The 18,226-nt window shown below is 43.9% G+C and overlaps 1 protein-coding gene across 2 annotated transcripts in view; it reads right to left on the reverse strand.

The window, feature by feature from the left end:
* The window catches only part of LDLR (low density lipoprotein receptor), a 31,115-nt gene extending 14,130 nt beyond the window's left edge, over positions 1-16,985 (reverse strand). For both annotated transcript variants that reach the window (XR_015309330.1, XM_086961499.1), the window contains exons 1-8: positions 16,706-16,985; positions 7,321-7,443; positions 6,413-6,535; positions 5,332-5,712; positions 4,539-4,661; positions 2,239-2,361; positions 1,104-1,223; positions 211-336 (exon numbers count right to left, since the gene is read on the reverse strand). Coding sequence is in view for 1 of the 2 variants with exons in the window: in XM_086961499.1 (XP_086817625.1) it covers positions 211-336; positions 1,104-1,223; positions 2,239-2,361; positions 4,539-4,661; positions 5,332-5,712; positions 6,413-6,535; positions 7,321-7,443; positions 16,706-16,772 (1,186 nt within the window). In the remaining variant the exon portion in view is untranslated. The remainder of the gene's footprint in view (positions 1-210; positions 337-1,103; positions 1,224-2,238; positions 2,362-4,538; positions 4,662-5,331; positions 5,713-6,412; positions 6,536-7,320; positions 7,444-16,705) is intronic.
* Positions 16,986-18,226: the final 1,241 nt, after the last annotated feature.

An 18,226-nucleotide genomic window follows, 5' to 3' on the forward strand; every position in this document is an offset into this window, starting at 1 on the left:
TTGCCTACCACATCTGGAAGCTGCTAGCCAATGTAATACAAAAGCATGTGCCCAAAAAGGCGTCTGTGAGACAACAAGCTGGGAAGCAACCTAAAAGCCTCAGCTGCTCTCACATCAAGCAAGACTAGGAAAACAGAATGCCAGGGCCACTGCTGAGGGTTATGGGGGAGCAAAACCAACCAAGCGGAATAGAAGCCATCTGCTACTCACCAATAGCCTTGCAGGTTTTGGACACCGGGTCGATCTGGTAACCCTCGTTGCAAGCACACTTGTAACTTCCCTCCAGGTTGATGCATATTTGGCTGCAGGTGTCGGGATTTTGGCACTCATCTATGTCTGAAGAAGAGTAGAGGGAGGGAAAAAAAAACACGAGAAGTTTAAAAAAAAGTCAAGAGGGAATTATATGAACAAATTAAACATTTAGGACACACAATTCCACAAGCAAACTGCCCATCATTAATGAGAACATTTATAGATTAAGAAAACGGAAACTTCTCCCTCTCCTTTAAATCCTCCCCACTCCCAGATAGGGTAGATGAGGGGAGTGGCCCACAGGGATGTTCCATTCAGATTTACGATCCAGACAAGTTCCACATGCCCAAATCCAGTACCAACATAAATTATGAAATATTTAACTGAGTTGTACAAATAATTTAAAAGCAAAAAAAAAAGTCTCCGGTATGAAATGTTCACTTCCTCAAGGAGAGATGCGTACTAGTAAGTTTGTTTTGCAGTTGTGTGAAAGCCTGTTTTATAAAACATTTTGAAGTCAGTAGGGCCAGATTAGGATGTTGTTGATAAATGTGGGGCAATGGCGGTAGCGCCATTAGAGTTATCAGAACAAATTTCTGCAAAAATTTAGAGCCTGCTCAGTAAACATTGTGGCATAACCAGAACAGCACTACAATAGCTGGTCGTTTCGATGTCCACACTGCGGCACCAAAAATGATATTTAAGGCACACCCCTTGTCAACTACTGTAAATTTGTAATATTGTGGAGTGGAACATGCCCAGCACCAAGTTACCGTCACTTTTTCTATTCTGTGTCAAAGTTTATAATGGGGGTGCAGTTTGAGCAGAAGATTGCATCTTGGAGAATTTACCTTCACAGTGCTTGCCGTCGAGAAGGCGAAAGCCAGGGGGGCACATGCACTCGTAGCCGATCTTTAGGTCCTTGCAGATGTGCGAGCAGCCGCCATTTCCTCCCAGGCATTCGTTCTCACCTGCAAAGTATAGTGTTTCATTAGCACAATGTTACACACACAATTACCAATACTAATAAAGCAAAGCATGTCCAGATTCGGACTCGAGGGGAGGCGCACTGGGCATTTACAGCAACAGCAGGAGTAAAGACACTCAAACATAGCCAATGACCTGCCCTGCCTACAAAATGAACAGTCTTCAGGGAAAAAGGAGAAGTAATGGATCTTCTTCAGAGTAGAAAATCTCTGGCGAGTGAATGCATTCTCAGAAGTACAGCAGTCAAGGCTTTTAAGCCAACTCCCAAAAGGAATGACCATCCAGTGCAGGATAGTTAATGTGCAATGGTCAAATGGGGTGCCAATGCAGAGGATCTCAACACAAGATTCCCAAGCATTGGAGAGCAAATGTAAAAACCTACATACCAGACAGCTAGAGTGTCTTGGCATACAAGAGCTAGACTTCACTCCGTAATGCACAATGACCAGTCTGGATAGACTCAATGGTACACGAGCCAGGAGGTGACCAAAAGGCAGTTGCTCAAATGCTCAGTCCATCACCCCCTTTGGCATCTCTTTTTTCGCCCCAATTTGGCAGGGCATGCCCAGACGTTGGTCCCTTGCTCACTTTGCCACTGTTCCCATGAGGCACAAGGTCAGACTGATTTGCATATGGCCATGTCTGAACTGGGGTGGTGGAGTGAGCTAAAGAATGATGATGGATTAAACCCAGATCTGTTGACTGGGGGGTGAGTGTTTGATTTGCTCAAACGCTCCGTCCATCATCCCCTTTGGTATCGTAAAAGGCAGTTTAGTCACTATCCACCGCGGTAGAATTGAAACCAGCTGCCAAGAGGGGAATGTATCTTGACGTTTGTTATCAATCCACATCCCCCAGGCCCTGGTCTGAAAACCCAACAGGAAACTGTAATCCACCCTTTACTTCTGCACATACTCCTCACCCTTTGCATATCCCAACACCAATCACTCCACGCAAGCAGGTCTCTGTAGCATCAGTTGACTGTCAGAGGTCTCTTACCACACTCCTTCAGAGGTTCATCTGACCAGTCGCGACAGTCTTTGTATTTGTTGCAGACTTGGTCCATGGAGATGCACTCCCCGCTGCGGCACTTGAACTTGTCTGCCCCCTCGCACTTGGTGACTGGAGAGAGAATGAGAAGGTAATGATGAATAAGTGTTGACTGGCAAGAATATTTATAATCTGAGCCCCATTGCCTTCTTAAAGCCTTTGAAGGGCACTCAGCGAAGGGTTGTTGCCTACAGCAGCATTAATAGAAGGAACCAGAAAGGTTTTTGGTAGGATCGTGCTTTTGAAAGGTCTAAGTAATTTGGTCACGTATCAGGCTGTGCCCAATAGTCAACCGCCAACCACTTCCTGCCATTCAAAGTCAGTCTAACCCGACGCAAACTGCTCTGCCCCGGGTCTTTAGGCCTTTCAGAACCACTCATATAAAAGTTACTACATCACACGCACATTCCTCCTCAAAGTTAAAAAACAAGGTTGAACTTTCAGTGCTTGGAGTGAGAGTGCGTCTCAAAAAACGCTGCAGCAATCCACGCAGAGATGTATTGACATATATTATTTTTTATAGTAACGCCTATCTACTGGATACACCTAATTCCCTCACAAGACCGTTATTGAACCACAAAAGCAAATAACCTTATTCTTTATAGTTAAAGGGGATACACCTCCGAAAACATCCATGATTCTACATTCCTTTCCCACTGCTGAGCTTAAAGCCACTTAATAGTAAAATGAATAATAAAGACATCATTGAGGATTTACCCAAAGATGAACAATTTATCTTCAATTTTTTAAGTGCCAAGCTCGATAAATGCACTTGGTGAGTGAAAAATGTGATTTACTTTGTTGATTTTATTCCACTTAAATTGATACACTACTTCTTTAACTAAACCCACAATCGCACTAATAATCAGCAGCAAACATCTTCATATCAATTTAAATAATTATATTTTCGAAATGACTGCGATTTAAAGTCCTGTTTTAAACCGGACTAATTTTAATTATTTAGGCAAATAGCTGAATTTTGGCCCAGGTCAGGCCCAGTACATATTTGGCGAGAATAGTCAATGCACTTTTACTACTCGTTCCTAAAACACAGCTTCAGCATTCGGCGACGCCGACCCTCGAAATCAGTTTAGTCCAGTATGTCACTTGTGGAACAGACATGCCTCAGAGACGTTGCTATTAAAACATACTGCCAGACACACGGAAAGACAAAACAGGGAGAGCTAGCAGCAGGCTAAACTATTTGCTGATCCACTTCTCGCTAGAGCTCGTCCAGCTCAGTTGACTCTCCATTTGGGAAGCTAGCCAACTCCCTCACCGTGCGATTTCAAGGAGGAACACTGCATATAACCAAGGGGCTTTCCACCATCAGGAAAGGCTAAGGGCCCAATTTAGAGTTTGGTGGACCGGTGCTCTTTCACAAACGTGCAAATCTATCGGATTACAAGTGAATCAGTATATTGTGCATTTGTAAGTCAAAGTCTACAACAAGCCCTAAGTTTGTATGGTTTAACACTTCCATTTACATTTTTCGTAACCTTTAGCTTAAAAGTTTATTAACTACATAACTTTTTAAGCAGAGGCAGAAAGAGCCAATAGATTGGTTCTTCAGCAAGTTTTCATGACTAGGAAAAAGCAATGATCCGTTAGTTAAAAAGGTAATGAGGAATTTTATATATTTTTTTAGCAAATTTAAGATTTCAAAAGAAGTTTTAAGAAACCTTCAACTTTAAAAAAAAAAAAAAAAAAACATGTGGGATATCAATTTAAAGTAGCTTGATTCATTTATAAAAATATTTTTGCCACTTTAAAAAGGAAGCACTTCTTAAGTGCTAAGCGCATTGGTCTTATATTTCACAAGGCAATAAACAAAAAAGCACTTGCAGGGGTCACAGTGTTCTAGATCATTTCGGTTTTCCTGCTGAGGCGATAAAGACCATAGTTGGGACTTTTACTGTTTTAAGCCTGGCTGGACATTTCATCTACGCCCATCTGAGGCTATTGAAAAAGCATCCATTTCAGGACACCATCTACATCAAACACAAGGAAACTGGAAACCCATGGAAAAAAGGTTTGACCATGTACGCCTCCTTTATTGTAGTATCATACAAGGAACAGTTGTACGTGACTTACACATGAATGTACTACGCAATTGGAGCCAATGTTGCCATTAGTTGGCACACAGTGCTACACAAGAAGACAAATACACTGGAGGCTGAACAATATTGGGACACAGCACTGGCGATCACATTGACTTGAGCCCATTTGTCGAGGTCCAGTTAGCTTACCATTTGCACAGCCAATCTCGTCACTGGAGTCCTTGCAATCATGCTCCTTGTCACACTGCCTGCTGCCGTGGATGCAGGCCCCGTCAGTGCATTGAAACTCATCGGGCCTGCAGGTCGCCTTCACTATATTAGGAAAAAAGTTGATTCCACCTATTAAAATGGTTGCTTTAATAATAATGCATTTTATAGTGCTTCACACCACACTTGCGCCATTTCGAAGCACTTTCAATAACAGGTGTTACTACTGCATTCAAAAGGCAATTCACCCTTAAAGTCTGCAAACATGCAGTATCCAAGCAGCGATTCAAATGTGTAGCATGGCAGCTTGTTTTCTCAAATTTCTTGACACAAATGCATCTTGTACCACATAAGAAAGGTAGCTAGAGTCGCAGACACAAAATATGCAAGATAAAAGTGGCTAGGTACCAGTGTGGACTCCATCTTCTTTGGACTGTGCTCACACACACAAATGGAGTTTGCAGCAACTAGGGGAAGGACGTCCCTGACGAGGCAGCCTTACTCCTGAAAGCCAGATATCTTCCAGGAGAATTAGTGACATTCAAGCCTTTTGGATGGCAAACCCTACACTGCTTGCCATACATTTAAGCTGGTACTTGGTACACAGCGTTCATTCACTCCCACATTCCCATGGATTGTAAAGCAATTACGACATGTAATCTGTGGTCTTCTTTCAAAGGTCTCGCCCAATAGACCAGATTAGATTAAACCTCATTTGCCAAGAAACAAATTCCACTTTCGAGCTGCCTGAAAGAGCCATATCCTGGAGACTTACCACAATTTTCTTCGTCCGAGTGATCCTTGCAGTCGAAGCCCCCATCGCAATACCAGGTCATGTGGATGCACTCGCCGCTGCCGCAGTGGAACTCTAGTGGCGAGCACGGCTTCACCTCACGGGCCGCTGGAGTCTCGCCACAGTGTTCCGGCGACTCGTCGGAACCGTCATCGCAGTCATCGTCACCGTCGCAGGCCCACAGTTTAGGGATGCAGGAGCTGCTTTTCTGGCACTGGAAGTAGGCAGGACCGCAGGTGGGCGGGGGACAGCCTTCCTCATCACTGCCATCATCACAGTCATGGTCCTCGTCACACAAAAACTGCACTGAAATGCACTTCCCACTGCGGCACTGGAACTGGTCATCCGCACACGCCTTGGGTGCTGGTCAAGGGGGGAGAAAAAAAGTGCCATAAACACACAGTAAGAACAGAACAAAACAGCTTTATTTCTATACACACACTAAGTCACCCTTATCCCACGCCAAAAGGATAGACTAAATATGCAAAGCGGGGATCATATAGAGCTCACTTGTCCAGCGAATGACTAAAGGTCTGATGTATCAAAGGGATTTCCCCATTCTGGTCTATGGGAAAATGTGTTGGTACTAAAACCTCATTGCCCCTCTTTCATTCTTACTCTGGCAGAGAAACAGCTGCCGTATGTGACAATTGCACCCTAAGCAGGTCTTGCTTTAAGAGAAAAGCGACAAAGGCATGTACCTATAGGATGATTAAAAGGAGGCAAGAGTAAGATCAGAGGGCCTAAATAGCAGTTTTGACAGGGACATTTTTAGAATTTTAAGGATGACAATAGTTTTCAAAATTGGAATTTTAATACTGCAAGAAAAAAGTCAGACCTGGAAACAGTGCAGTGATGCAGAAAGCAGATCCATTGCCTATGGTCTTATGTCTATGCGGCCATGGTTGGCAACAAATACCAAACATATTGTCAGCACTCATTCATTACTCTCTCTTTCTAAGTCTTCTCCTGAGTGCACTTCATTTTGGAATAACCGGCTTACACAAACCAAAGAGTGGGGGAAAAAACTAAAAACACCCGGGATTTTCAGACCAACACTTACAGCAGTTCTCTTCATCGGAGCCATTTTCACAATCCGCCTGAGAGTCACATTTCCATGACATGGGGATGCAACGGTTAATTCGCCCTCCACAGCTGAATTCCTCCGGCCTGCAAGTGACAGACCCTGCAGAAAAAGTGGAGAGAAGTGGTGAGCACACATTGTTTCTCTAAGAACCCGGGCCTACTCAAAATTGCAATATAGTGGCAAGGTAACAAGGTGTCCCTTTCACAGTTCATTGTAACCCAGACCGATGTTGAATCCCTGTCTCTTTAGTACCAGCTTATGGCCTTAAAACAGACTTAACATACTCCTTTGGTGAAGCTCAAACTAGATCAGAGGACACAAATTACAGGGACCTGCTCCTCCTCAAACATCTGTGTGTTCTAAACCAAAGGGGACATTAAAAACCCAATACACACCCCTTCAAAAACTAAATTCCAATTCAGAGATGCACCCAGTGGACAGGGACTATTGGAAACAGGAGACCAACAGAGTCCGTTGTCTAGGCATGACACAGCCTGCTGGCTCTAGGCCAGCCTTAGTAGGCTTTTACATACTATTTAATTCACGACCTGCCCGTGCACACAGTCGGGAAGCCATTGGTAAGGCATGACCTGTCAACTTTTCACTTGAGAAGTCAATGAAGAAGATTTTTTTTTTTCAAAGTGTATTTCTTCAAACCAGTTTAAATGTAACTGTGAATATCTGGAGGTTGTCACTTCCATCAGCATTTTGCTTCATGTAGGCCAAGTGCTATTTTGGCCAAAGTAAGGGAATTAAGAAGCCAAATTGTCCATGTTCCTCAAGGAGATTAAACAATGCCTAATACTACAGCACAGAGCTTGCAAATGCAGCCTTGAGGCCAACTCGAAGACCATATGGCGGTCATAAGGGCTAGCAGTACTCACGGCAGGTCTCCTGCGATTCGTCGGAACCATCCTTGCACTCGGCGCTGCCATCACAGATCCACTTATACGGGATGCACTTTCCATCACCACAACGGAACTCACTTCGGCCACACTCTGCAACACCTACATGATGGGGAAGGCAGATACAAAGTTCAGATTGATGGACGGCTGTAACCTTTGGCCTCATCAATACACATTCACAGAAAACAGAATGGTCTAGGTAAAAGCTTGCTACACCAGAGAGCTCATGGCATGAGACGCAGAGCAAGCAGCGGTTACACCATTGTTTTTGGCTCAAGGACGTCTCAAGAGAAAAGCAAAATTACAAGTGCTACACTGTAAGGAAAAAAAAATGTCTGATGAGATGAACCCGCATGAAATTGGAGAGCTTGTGATGTACAAACTCGGATTTAGTCACACCTGACATTGAAGAGCTTGAGATCTCTAGAGTAGGACAGCTACTTGCACCTGAGAAGGCAAGCGTAGGATCTCTGGCCTGGATACTGCACTCACCCTGGAGATGGGAAATCTCGAGATCTCTAGATGTGGTGCGGTACTCGCATGACATGGTAGAGTGAGATCTGTGGAGGGGGGGGGGGGGGATATCTTCTGAAACCTGACATAGGACAGCTTAAGATCGCTGGACTGGAACAGATACACTCTCTCTCTAACATGAATTACAAGTGCAATTTAGAAAACCATTAGTCAAAGCGCTTCGGTTGTTAATGTGCTACCAAGCAAAAAGAGCAGACCCAAAGCAGCAGCACATTATAAAAAAGTAAAAAATAACACGAATTAACGATTCAAAACGGTGGGCTTTGATATAATCTGTGAAATGGTAGTGGACCATAAAGTGCTGCGATTCTACAGTAAGTCATGACAAATTTTAGATCAAGGCATTAGCTCAAACTACACTTTCAAATCTTTTTGACTAGCCTCATCTTCACATTAGATTGTAAACCTTCTGAACCAGGCACTGTACCAAACAACGCCTGCATTGATGCAGCCCCTTCTCTGGTTCTGCAATTTGTAAAAAGATCAGCGCTGTGATGCTGCTCACACATTGCTCCGCCATACCAGAAGAACCCTGTCCATTTACATCATACAAATTAAACGAAAACATCACAAAGTGTTCCCCACCCTTCTTGAGGGCATTTAACATTAATGGGCTGATGCCGTACAGGCCAATGAAGCGTAGAGTTGGGTGTGGTTCATGTGCTGTTCTGTACAAGTCGGGGTGGGTCGGCTTTGCAGGAATAAGATAAGAAATGTAGAGCCTCATATTCAAGATAGATAGATAGCCCAGCATAACTCTGCAAAGCTCACCCTCGGTTTTCTTAATCCCGATCCAACTATAGGAATACACTTATTTCGACATTTCTACTGTAAGAATACCACTATTGGTTCCTATTAGCCTCCTATAAGGTTGGCCTTTGGAACCTACAAGCATCAGCGATCAAATGAGAAAAATAGTACTTCTCCAAGAAAATAAAAAAGAAAAGAATAATCATACCAGGAAGCCTCAGCAGCAAAGGCCAAGAGTTGCTTCTTAAAGTACATAAAAGGAAGGTAACACCCACAACTCTGAATACTACCAAAAAGCATGCTCCTCCAGCACGCCTACCTGGAAACCCCTCAGCAAGGCATCCAAGCAAAGTAATTTCAATCTCAACACAGACAACATTCCACCTATGACACCGTACAGGCTCTGCAAGGTTTCTTTCGGGACAATCCAACTCCGCTAGGGGCAGTCTAGACAATCGTGAACTTAGATTTTATGAATAGAACATCTAACAAAGGATGCAATTCATGAAGTGGTTAGCTGAGTATCTACAAACAATGTTGGGAGCTGTAACATGCGAGCCATATAAAAATCTGATAATGTTGTGCTGCTGTTTTAAGGATTCAAGCACTTTCTTCTTGGGCAGTCATTTCTTATCTTCAGAAGGAGTCTGCGCTGTGCAAACGTGGCAAAACTCACCACACTGCTGCTTATGAAGTGACACTTTTCACCTTCTTGGGGAAATAAGCAACCAGTGGCACACCCAGTGAAGCTGAGTCACCACCTTAAAAGCTTGAGTTCACTATGTTCACAAAAGTGGAGCAACTACTCCTTGGGCAAAGAGAGCCCCGCCCATTGGCAAACCTCCAGCAAGGGCAAACCCATGCAGCTCCACCAGATCCAAATTTGCCTTGGGCTTTGCGGTGCTAGAATATGGGAGGAAAGGAGGAGGAATTTGGATCACACCACAGGCCTTACTACCAATCAACAGGCAACTATGGGGAGGTGGTTAAGGCTCAGTGCTGCCACAGGGAGGCTTGTGACTAGAATCTAACAACTGAATAGCAGGCACTAGCTTTGGAAAAAGAATATACACAATGGACAGCTAGGAAAATAATGTAATTATTTGCAAACGAGGTTGACTACATTTTTTGCAAGTTCTATTTTTTTCCTCTATAAAAGTGTGGGGGAAAAGCACAGAAAAAATGTTCAGGCACTACCAGGTCGCACGAGTGCACGATGAAGATGTGGTTTAGAAGGTAGCTTGCAAGTCCCAAGTTTTAGTCAATATGCGATGGCCTACTTTGGTTAATTATCATAAGCCTCCACGTGCTCTTTGAAGCAAACCTCATCCCTATCACATGAGGGCTGCAGGCAGCCAACAGGGAGGTTATCGGAATATAAGCTGGAGTGGGTCACAATTTATGTCACACTCTCATGGTAGTCCCTCACATATAATCACTCAAGAGTAGGATACCAGGCTCATTCAACCACATAGTAGAGTGAGTGAGAGCGAGCGTGTATAAAACACTATAAAGGAGTTAACATCGAAGAGAACATTCCACAGTGAAGGTTCTAGCAGTTTTGATCTACAGCCGGAGTTGGCTTGCCTGCACTAGGTTTGCGCAATCTAGGTGCAAGAGGGTTGGATCTTTGAGATTTTCATAATAACCACCGGCTATGTAAAGAAATTCAGTTTCGGTTGCTTGAACGTCAATGTGAGTTTTGTGAACATTCTGTAGACAAGCATGTTTTCTGTCTTCGTGAACCTACATTGGACACTGCTGGTCTAGCACAGCTAAAGAAAGGAAACATTCCCTTCAAATATTTCCGAGATTCATTGTGTCTTTAATAAATATCTTGGATTTGAATGCCGTTTTTAAGGAACCACAAGAGGGCAGCACAAATCTATAAACCTAATTTTTTTAAAGGAGAATCCTCTAAAACCCCTTGAACTCAATCAAAATAGATACACTGAAGAATAAAGTAATTAAAATCGAAGGTCCATCATTTGCCAGTTGTGGTAATCAAGGATCCTTTACTCTCCCGGGATACACACAATTCCTGCATCCCAAGCAGACATTGATCGTCTTGGTAATGGGGCAAACAGATTAGTGAGGGGAAATGTGAAAGTTACATTTTTCGCATTAACTGGGGACTTTCTGGTTATAGGAGGTGTTGTCCCTCTCTATACTTAATCAGTCAGCGGCAACACAGAATAAATACTAATAATGCACTATAGCAAGCGCGAAGGCTTTCAAGGGCATTTTCTAAAAGTCTATATCACAAAGGGCAGGTAAAGAGGGGGGAGGGAAAGGCAGATGTACATGGTCAGAATTTTCCAGTCTTTTTCCATGACTTGTATAAGAAATAATGTTGCAAATTTGGGAAACCATACCACTACAAAATCCCATGATGCGGTCACAAAAAAAGTCAACCAGAGCCCCAAGTTCAAGTAGATTGTTAATTTGGTGAAACAGCAACAGGTAACAGCAGTCTCACCACTTAGAGACCCTTTAGCACAAATACCAGCCAGCCAGTCAAGAGAGTGACCAAATTCCAGCACATTGTTGCCCTGGCACTCCAGTAGGTAAAGAGCAATCCAATACCATTGCACAATGTTTATGCGCCTGACAAGTTAATTAATACCCAGAATTGAAGGGATGCGTGTCTTGATGGGGGGGGGGGGGGTCCAACTGCGCCACCACACCATCCCAGATCAATGGAGTAGGGTTACTGCCCCCAGCAGCTTCACAGTCTTCGCAGGTCCAATAGGTTTGACTTTAATAACAAATTAACTGCAAATGCGGATTGCCTAACCAGGCCTTGGACTGACTAGTCCCAGATGATAGCCATGTCCTGAAGACAGTAAGCCATCAATCTATGTAGGGCACACTGATGAAGACACAAAAAACGGTGTTTTATCGCCACTGCAGATTTCAGTTCTTTATATATTTCTGCCCAAGTTGTAGTTTGGACGACAGTTTCTCAGAAGACCAAAGCTGGTTGGAAGCTAAAGGTCAACAAAAACAAGGCCTGATATGTACAGACAGGGGTCATATTTTCCCTTCATAAGGTTTGTCAGCCAATAGAAATGGTCTTCTGGAATTGAGGGAGACTTGCTCTAGCTGATATTCACTCAGCCATTGCCCAGTCAACTTTGCAAATTAATGTAATGGAAACTCTGAAGTTATTAGTATGTACTAAATCAACATCAATCTTTCTGCAGCCTGCAGGGAAAGCTGGGTTCCATTTTATGGCGACCTGCAGGACCATGGTAGTTCAAATATATACAACTAATAAAAACATGAAAATAGCGAGACACGAATTGTTATCAAAATGTCACTTTTCAATAAGTTACTGAAAAACTTAAGACAAGGGACAGTGCAATAAACTATTTATTGTGTTTAATATTTCTCCAAGTTTGTGTCACCCCAAGGTGCTCTCAAGTGGTCCGACATAACTGGAATTAAAACAAGCCATTGTAATTAACTGCAGTTAAACTTCATCGCATTGGGTCCCCTCACTTTAGAATCCACACATGTTTTTGTATTTTATTGCTCAGCGGGTTAATGCATCTACCGCAGAGATCAGTCTCTACCAAGAAGATTACAAGGTTAGACCCGGGTAAGATAATTCGGGATCTATAGGCGTTGGCTATATAGATCTGCGTGTACCCTCCAGGACACATGAGGGGGTCCCTGCAAGGCAGGCGAGGCACCACTTCCCACCTCTGTCGATGAAATCAATACAAAACATGCATTTGGTACAAACGTTATTAAAAAGGCAAGGATGCTTACTGTGTCTCTTCAGTTAGAATAACAAGCAATCACCCCGTCCACCCTTGAGTGCCATACAATAAGTATGCAGACTAAAACATCGATGGGAAAGTTGATCACTTAAGCAGTACGTGCATATTATATTCTTTTTGCAGCGTGCACAGAGCTACCACGCCTAACAACTCTGCATACAAGATGTAAAGACGCCATCTTGAGGCGTGTCAGCTTCAAGAGAAGCGTGAGTGTCTTTAAAGTGGAATACTAGGGGAAGGCACTGTTTAGGTGTAAGGTCACAAGGGGCGCCAAACCAGTGACATTTTTTTTTATTTTGTCGTTGTTTTAGCTATAGCACGGTAGACTGAGACACCAAGGAGGAACCAGTCTGCTAAATGTTTGCAAACCTTGAGCCTAATCATGCTTTTAGCTTTCCAAGGTCGATAACGTGGACAACCCAGCAGGGTTGTTTATAGATCATTGAAGACACCTCAATTAAGAGTGTGTTCTTCCAGGCAGGGGCCTGGCCAGTCCTATCCGTGGCACTAGCCCAACTGGACTCCTTAAACAGAGCATCTCTCTGCATAATACTAATCACCCAAGGAATATTAATATTACGCAATAAGGAGGGTGATTTCAAGACACAGGTAGGCCTGGCAAGCCCAGGTTTAATATACAAAAGGTGCATTAAGGCCACAACAAGGAAAAGTCAATATCACATGAAACGAGGAGATAATTGAGAGCGCAAGGCAAGGAAATGTCTCCACACTTCAACATCTCTAGCTGCCCATATCTGGGGGAAGTAGCCCACAGAAACCAGAAATCGTAATTTAGCCTGGGTCAGACGTGAGTAGTTTAAAGAGCCTGGAGCTTATCTGAAGCTGTTCAAGGTATGTATGAACAGTCCATACCAGGCCAGACATCAAGCCAGCTCTTGTCAAGTGTGAGAAGCTCACCCAACTCGCATGTCTCAGACTGCCCGAGGTCAGGCCTGTGTAGCTCCTTCATTCCAGAGGCCTAGAGCATAATGAGTTCACTCGATTTTTCTTTACATTTATAGAATTCAGAAAAAGGCCCAATTAGCAGGGGAGTGTTGTATGAAGAAACCCGGATGTGTGTCCTGCATGAAGGATACAAAACGCAAGTAATCTACGTGTCATGAACAGAGCATGTGACCTAGAAGTAATTATGCGATGAAGACAGGAATGATCAAAAGAAGTGCGATGGATCTAACCACCTGACGACCGATTCCTCCTTCATCCCATGGGCCAGATCTCTAAGTCACATGCTCTCTTCATGCGATTTAAACGGCTTTGATGCCACCCAGTACAGAGTTCTCTAGTTGCTCCATGTCAAGTGTGAGCTGCTGCCTCAGTCCAAAAATCTAAAAGGGGTCTCCCATCAGGTATGAGCAGCGCAGCCACACCGCAGAGTTCATGCTTACACATGTTAACTAGAAGTTACTCTCTGCCCCCTCGGGAGGCTAAGGTGTTCTGAAGCGTATCCTCTGCACCTATAACCGTTCTTGAGCCCTCCTCCCTCCCAGCACCTAAGGCACGGTATAGCCCTTCAATACCAAGGCCTCATTGCTGCCTTTTGGATTAAAGGATAGTAACAGTAAGGCTCCTTGCGTGTATTCCACAAAAGTATCAAATAAGAAAACTCAACAAAACGAATGCCACCTACAGAGGTATCCTCCTAGGGCTGGCTCTGTTTTTCTTCCTTATGAGGCTGGTAATACATATGGTTGCAAGTGACTATGTCACGAAGACAATCTTTTTAGTACTGGGCTTTCATGCATCGTAGTTTAAGGAAGGTGGTCCGGTTTGGTAAACAAGAAATATAGAGTATAGATTAACATTCTTGATAACAACTATTTGCAAGAGTAAAACCTGGGACTGGAAAAGTGTCTCAGCAACATCCAGCTGATAAGCCTGGAAAAGAGCAAAGAATGAGTTGGGGGTCGGTAGAGGTGGCGTCAAGGAGTTACACAAGTTATTTACAGTGTCTGACAACTTAAGAATGTTGAGGCACGTCTTACATTTGAGGGAATTCCCATTTGATCTTCTCTGATGGTTAGTTGGAAAGTTGGCCCCAAATGGCTAAAAAAAACACTAGGCATTGGATTGCTTGGCCACTAATGCACGACTTGAGCAGAAGATGGAAGATCAAACAAGGAAATGGACGATGCACTGAGTTCTGCCACACCCTCGTTCATAGCAGGTTTGCAATTCTTGCACTTTAAAAGTATTATTTTTCTATGGACTTCATCTTTTGATTCAAGGGATCACATCTCACTCCAGCAGATCCAAAATACTATTTAACAAGGAGGGATGGGGGGGGGGGGAATAATCGCCTGAGAGAGATATTAGTCTCCCCTTGCAAGCATATTCCACATATATTCAGTACTTCTGCTTCAAACTTCGTTATGTATAAAAGCCAGGTGCACAACTGCATAAACCTAAAAATTGTGTAGCACTCTGCTGCATTTCTGCTAGTATTACATACATTGCTTTTTTACAACAGGTGCATCAGTATAGATTCAAAAGGAAGTCTTAAAATAAAACGGCTAGGTTGATAGACATTCTATTCAAACTGCAGAACATGTAGGGCGGGGCCTGTGATTCTACAGTAACGAACTAAAAAGAGGAACCCGGATGTAACTAGGCCTTCTAGTGGGGCTCGCTCTTGCACGAGGGGAGGCAACTTTCCATTACTATTCTGGGAAATATTTCGGAATGTGCGTGACGTGTATTCTGCAGGCAAGCCCAGTTCAGATAAACCACACTGGATATACTTATAAAAAGGCCTACGAGGTTTTGTTTAATCCAATAACACATGCCCTAGACATGTTAAGACAATAACCATCAAAACTGAAACAGCAGTTTGATCATGAAAAACTAAACAATGCAAACAAATATTTACTCCCCCACCTCCAAATGTGGCAGGATAGTGCCCTAAAAGAAAATAAAGGAAGAGAACATCCAAAGAGCACTAAAATGTTAAAATGGTAAAGGATGAAAGCGCCTGTCAGATTTCTGAACAAGTGGTAGGTAGTATTTCTCGAAGCGCTACTTCATCAAGTTAGATGCCATAATGTGGAAAGCACGCATGATACCAGCCTCAGACTAGAACACATTTTTATAGCCACCGTCAACAATTTAGTAAAACACTACTCGTTTTCAAAGGTGGAAGCTTGCTAACGGGTCCAATTGGGAGAATGAAGGTCACTGGTTAACAGAGTGTCTTCGCGAAAAGGAACGGTATTCTAAGAACGAGATATGTATCGAGGGGCCAGAACATTCCGAGTGCCCCAAGGGCGGGATCGACCTATGACAGCCGACAGACCAAAGTACTCCCCTTACCCGCCGGGCTCCCTGTATAACAGGAAACAGAGGGGACACCGCCCCACGCAACGCCATTCGTCACGCCTCGTCCCTCGCGCCACCAGTCGCCACGCCTCGAACCACCCTCGGGCCTCACGCGCTGTGCTCGTCCATTGGCTACGAGACGAGGGCTCGCGATCGGCAGTTATGACGTTGCCCAATGGGAGAGGCTCTAAACCGGCTTCTATCGCCCTCCCATTCACTCGGTGGGAAGGTGAAAGGAAGGGGTGTGGGTGAGTGGTACGAGAAGTTTTTAACAGCATACAATTGCATGAATATAGAGCAAGCGTCGAAACTTAAACCTACTATGCATTGACGTGGCAACCATTTCAAACAGCCCCGCTGTCAGCTCGGAACCGAACACAAAAACTTTGCTTCGTATCCATGAGACTACCTAATTGGCAGCTGGAGTCAAATTAACTGTTCAATAAGAGAATCGCAATGAACTAGAAACAAGTGCCACACCCAACCCCTTTTATATACCCCACATTACCCACGCCATACTAGACGTGCAAGCAAAGTGGGCACCACACGCAAGCAAGGGGGTTATATATCCTGTGCTCTTTACAATTAAACTTACATAAAATGAGTGGAAACATTAGGAGGGTGCAAATCAAGAGCGGACAATCTAGGTTCCAAGTTCACATCGCCCTGACCCTTTAACACTTCCCCACCTGTTCCCAAAATATGAACACATGGGGATATCGTTACACTCTGAAACAGTTCCACAAATTGAAATAAACAAGTATAGAAACGAACAATAAATTGGGTCATAAGCAGGGGCCCAAACCTGAAACAAATCAATTTAACAACTGGTAAGATGCGAACATCGTCATTTTGCAGCATAGCAAATAAATATTTTTCTACACCGAATTAAATATACAATCCCAATAACCCAGTATTTCAATCCCATTAAACCCGACTAGTTTGGAAATAAAACTCACCAGATGTAGCTGCAGCTCGGTGGCACATTAGTACAAAGAAGAGTAACGGCACCACACATGCTACCATAGTGCAGGGGTCTCCTTTGGCTAGATAGGGACACTCAGAGCTCTTTGAATTTTGGGGGGTGTTTTCTTTTGGGGCAGTGGGTGCTCCTGCCAGCAGGCCTCTTCCTCCTCAGAAGGCTGATATAGCTCTGTGTGGGCAGAAATGCAATGTGCTTTTTACTACAGGCTGTGGGAGGAGTCTGTAGTGGTGTGATTTCAAATCTCCAGCTTTCTCAGGCTTGGGGGGCGGTGCTCGCACAACACATGATATGACATCAGCAGGTTTCCACACATCCCATGGATCGCAGCGTCCCACCCTACGTATATACAATATTGTTATGGTGTATGGCGTGCATCCCCCAAAATGACCCTGGCTCAGCTTTTCTCCGTATTTATTACGCAATAAGAATACCCCAAGCTACTGGGGAAAAACATCATTTCATTTTTCTAGTTCTCCCCATAATATTTTAAATTGCACTATATTTTGTTAAAATTTGTGAATAATATAGCTTCTTTCGATTCTGAGCATCTTTCTTAATTTGAAATTAAAATGCACCATAGTTTCTCTTTCTTTTCTCCTTTCACTCTATGCATATATTACTAATAGTTCCTTGAAATAGATGCATTTTACAGCAGACATCCCCGAAAAGGAAAATATGACTCGCACATTCTAAATGATTTAGAACATTTCGTGGATGATATTGTGCCGGCAACAGCAAGGAAACGTTGTATCCAATTTAGATACTGGTCCCTTCCCCTATTTACTTTTACATTTAGGCGGGGAGGGGGGCTAAACAGAGGACATTTTATGAGGAATGTGCCTCATGCTTTTCAGTGAATGAATCCAGTGGAGCATGTTTTATTCTTTTGCTCAGTGTATTGTGGCCCCAGGGATCTGTCAGGGGCGGCTCTAGGCTCATGGCGGCCCTGGGCAGGGAGCGTAGGTAGGGGGCTCCGGAAGAGGGGGTCCGGGCGGGGGCGGGGGGGTGGGGGGGAGCACGGAGGCCAGTGGAGGCCACGGAGGCCAGTTGGTTAGGGTGTTTGGAAGTGGAACAGAGCCGGAGGCCGCCAAATCCCTGCCAGGGGCTGCCACACAAATATGTATCCATCCTCAGAGGATTATTATATTAAGGATACATATTGGCGTGGTGGCCCCTGGGGTTTGGTGGGCCTGTGCAGGTGCACAGCTTGCACATGCCTAAGGCCGCCCCTGGATCTGTACATCCGCCCACTCTGCTGTAATTTGGGGGTTAGGACGTGCAGAGCAGCGCTAAGTATTTTGAAATGCGACGCTAGTCGGTGTGTAGTATTTGTAGTCTCATGGTATTTGTTGGCTGTGCGGAGGATAAGGCACATTCATATAAAACTAAAACTGATTAGTATCATTTGTGGTGTTAAAACTTTAGACTTGTGGAATTGACTCCTCTGTTACCTTCTCCAGGGTTTTATTAGCACTTTTAAATGGTCTTAACACAT

The sequence above is a fragment of the Lissotriton vulgaris genome, chromosome 1_1 (genome assembly GCF_964263255.1).
Source record: "Lissotriton vulgaris chromosome 1_1, aLisVul1.2, whole genome shotgun sequence".
NCBI classification, from domain to species: domain Eukaryota; kingdom Metazoa; phylum Chordata; class Amphibia; order Caudata; family Salamandridae; genus Lissotriton; species Lissotriton vulgaris.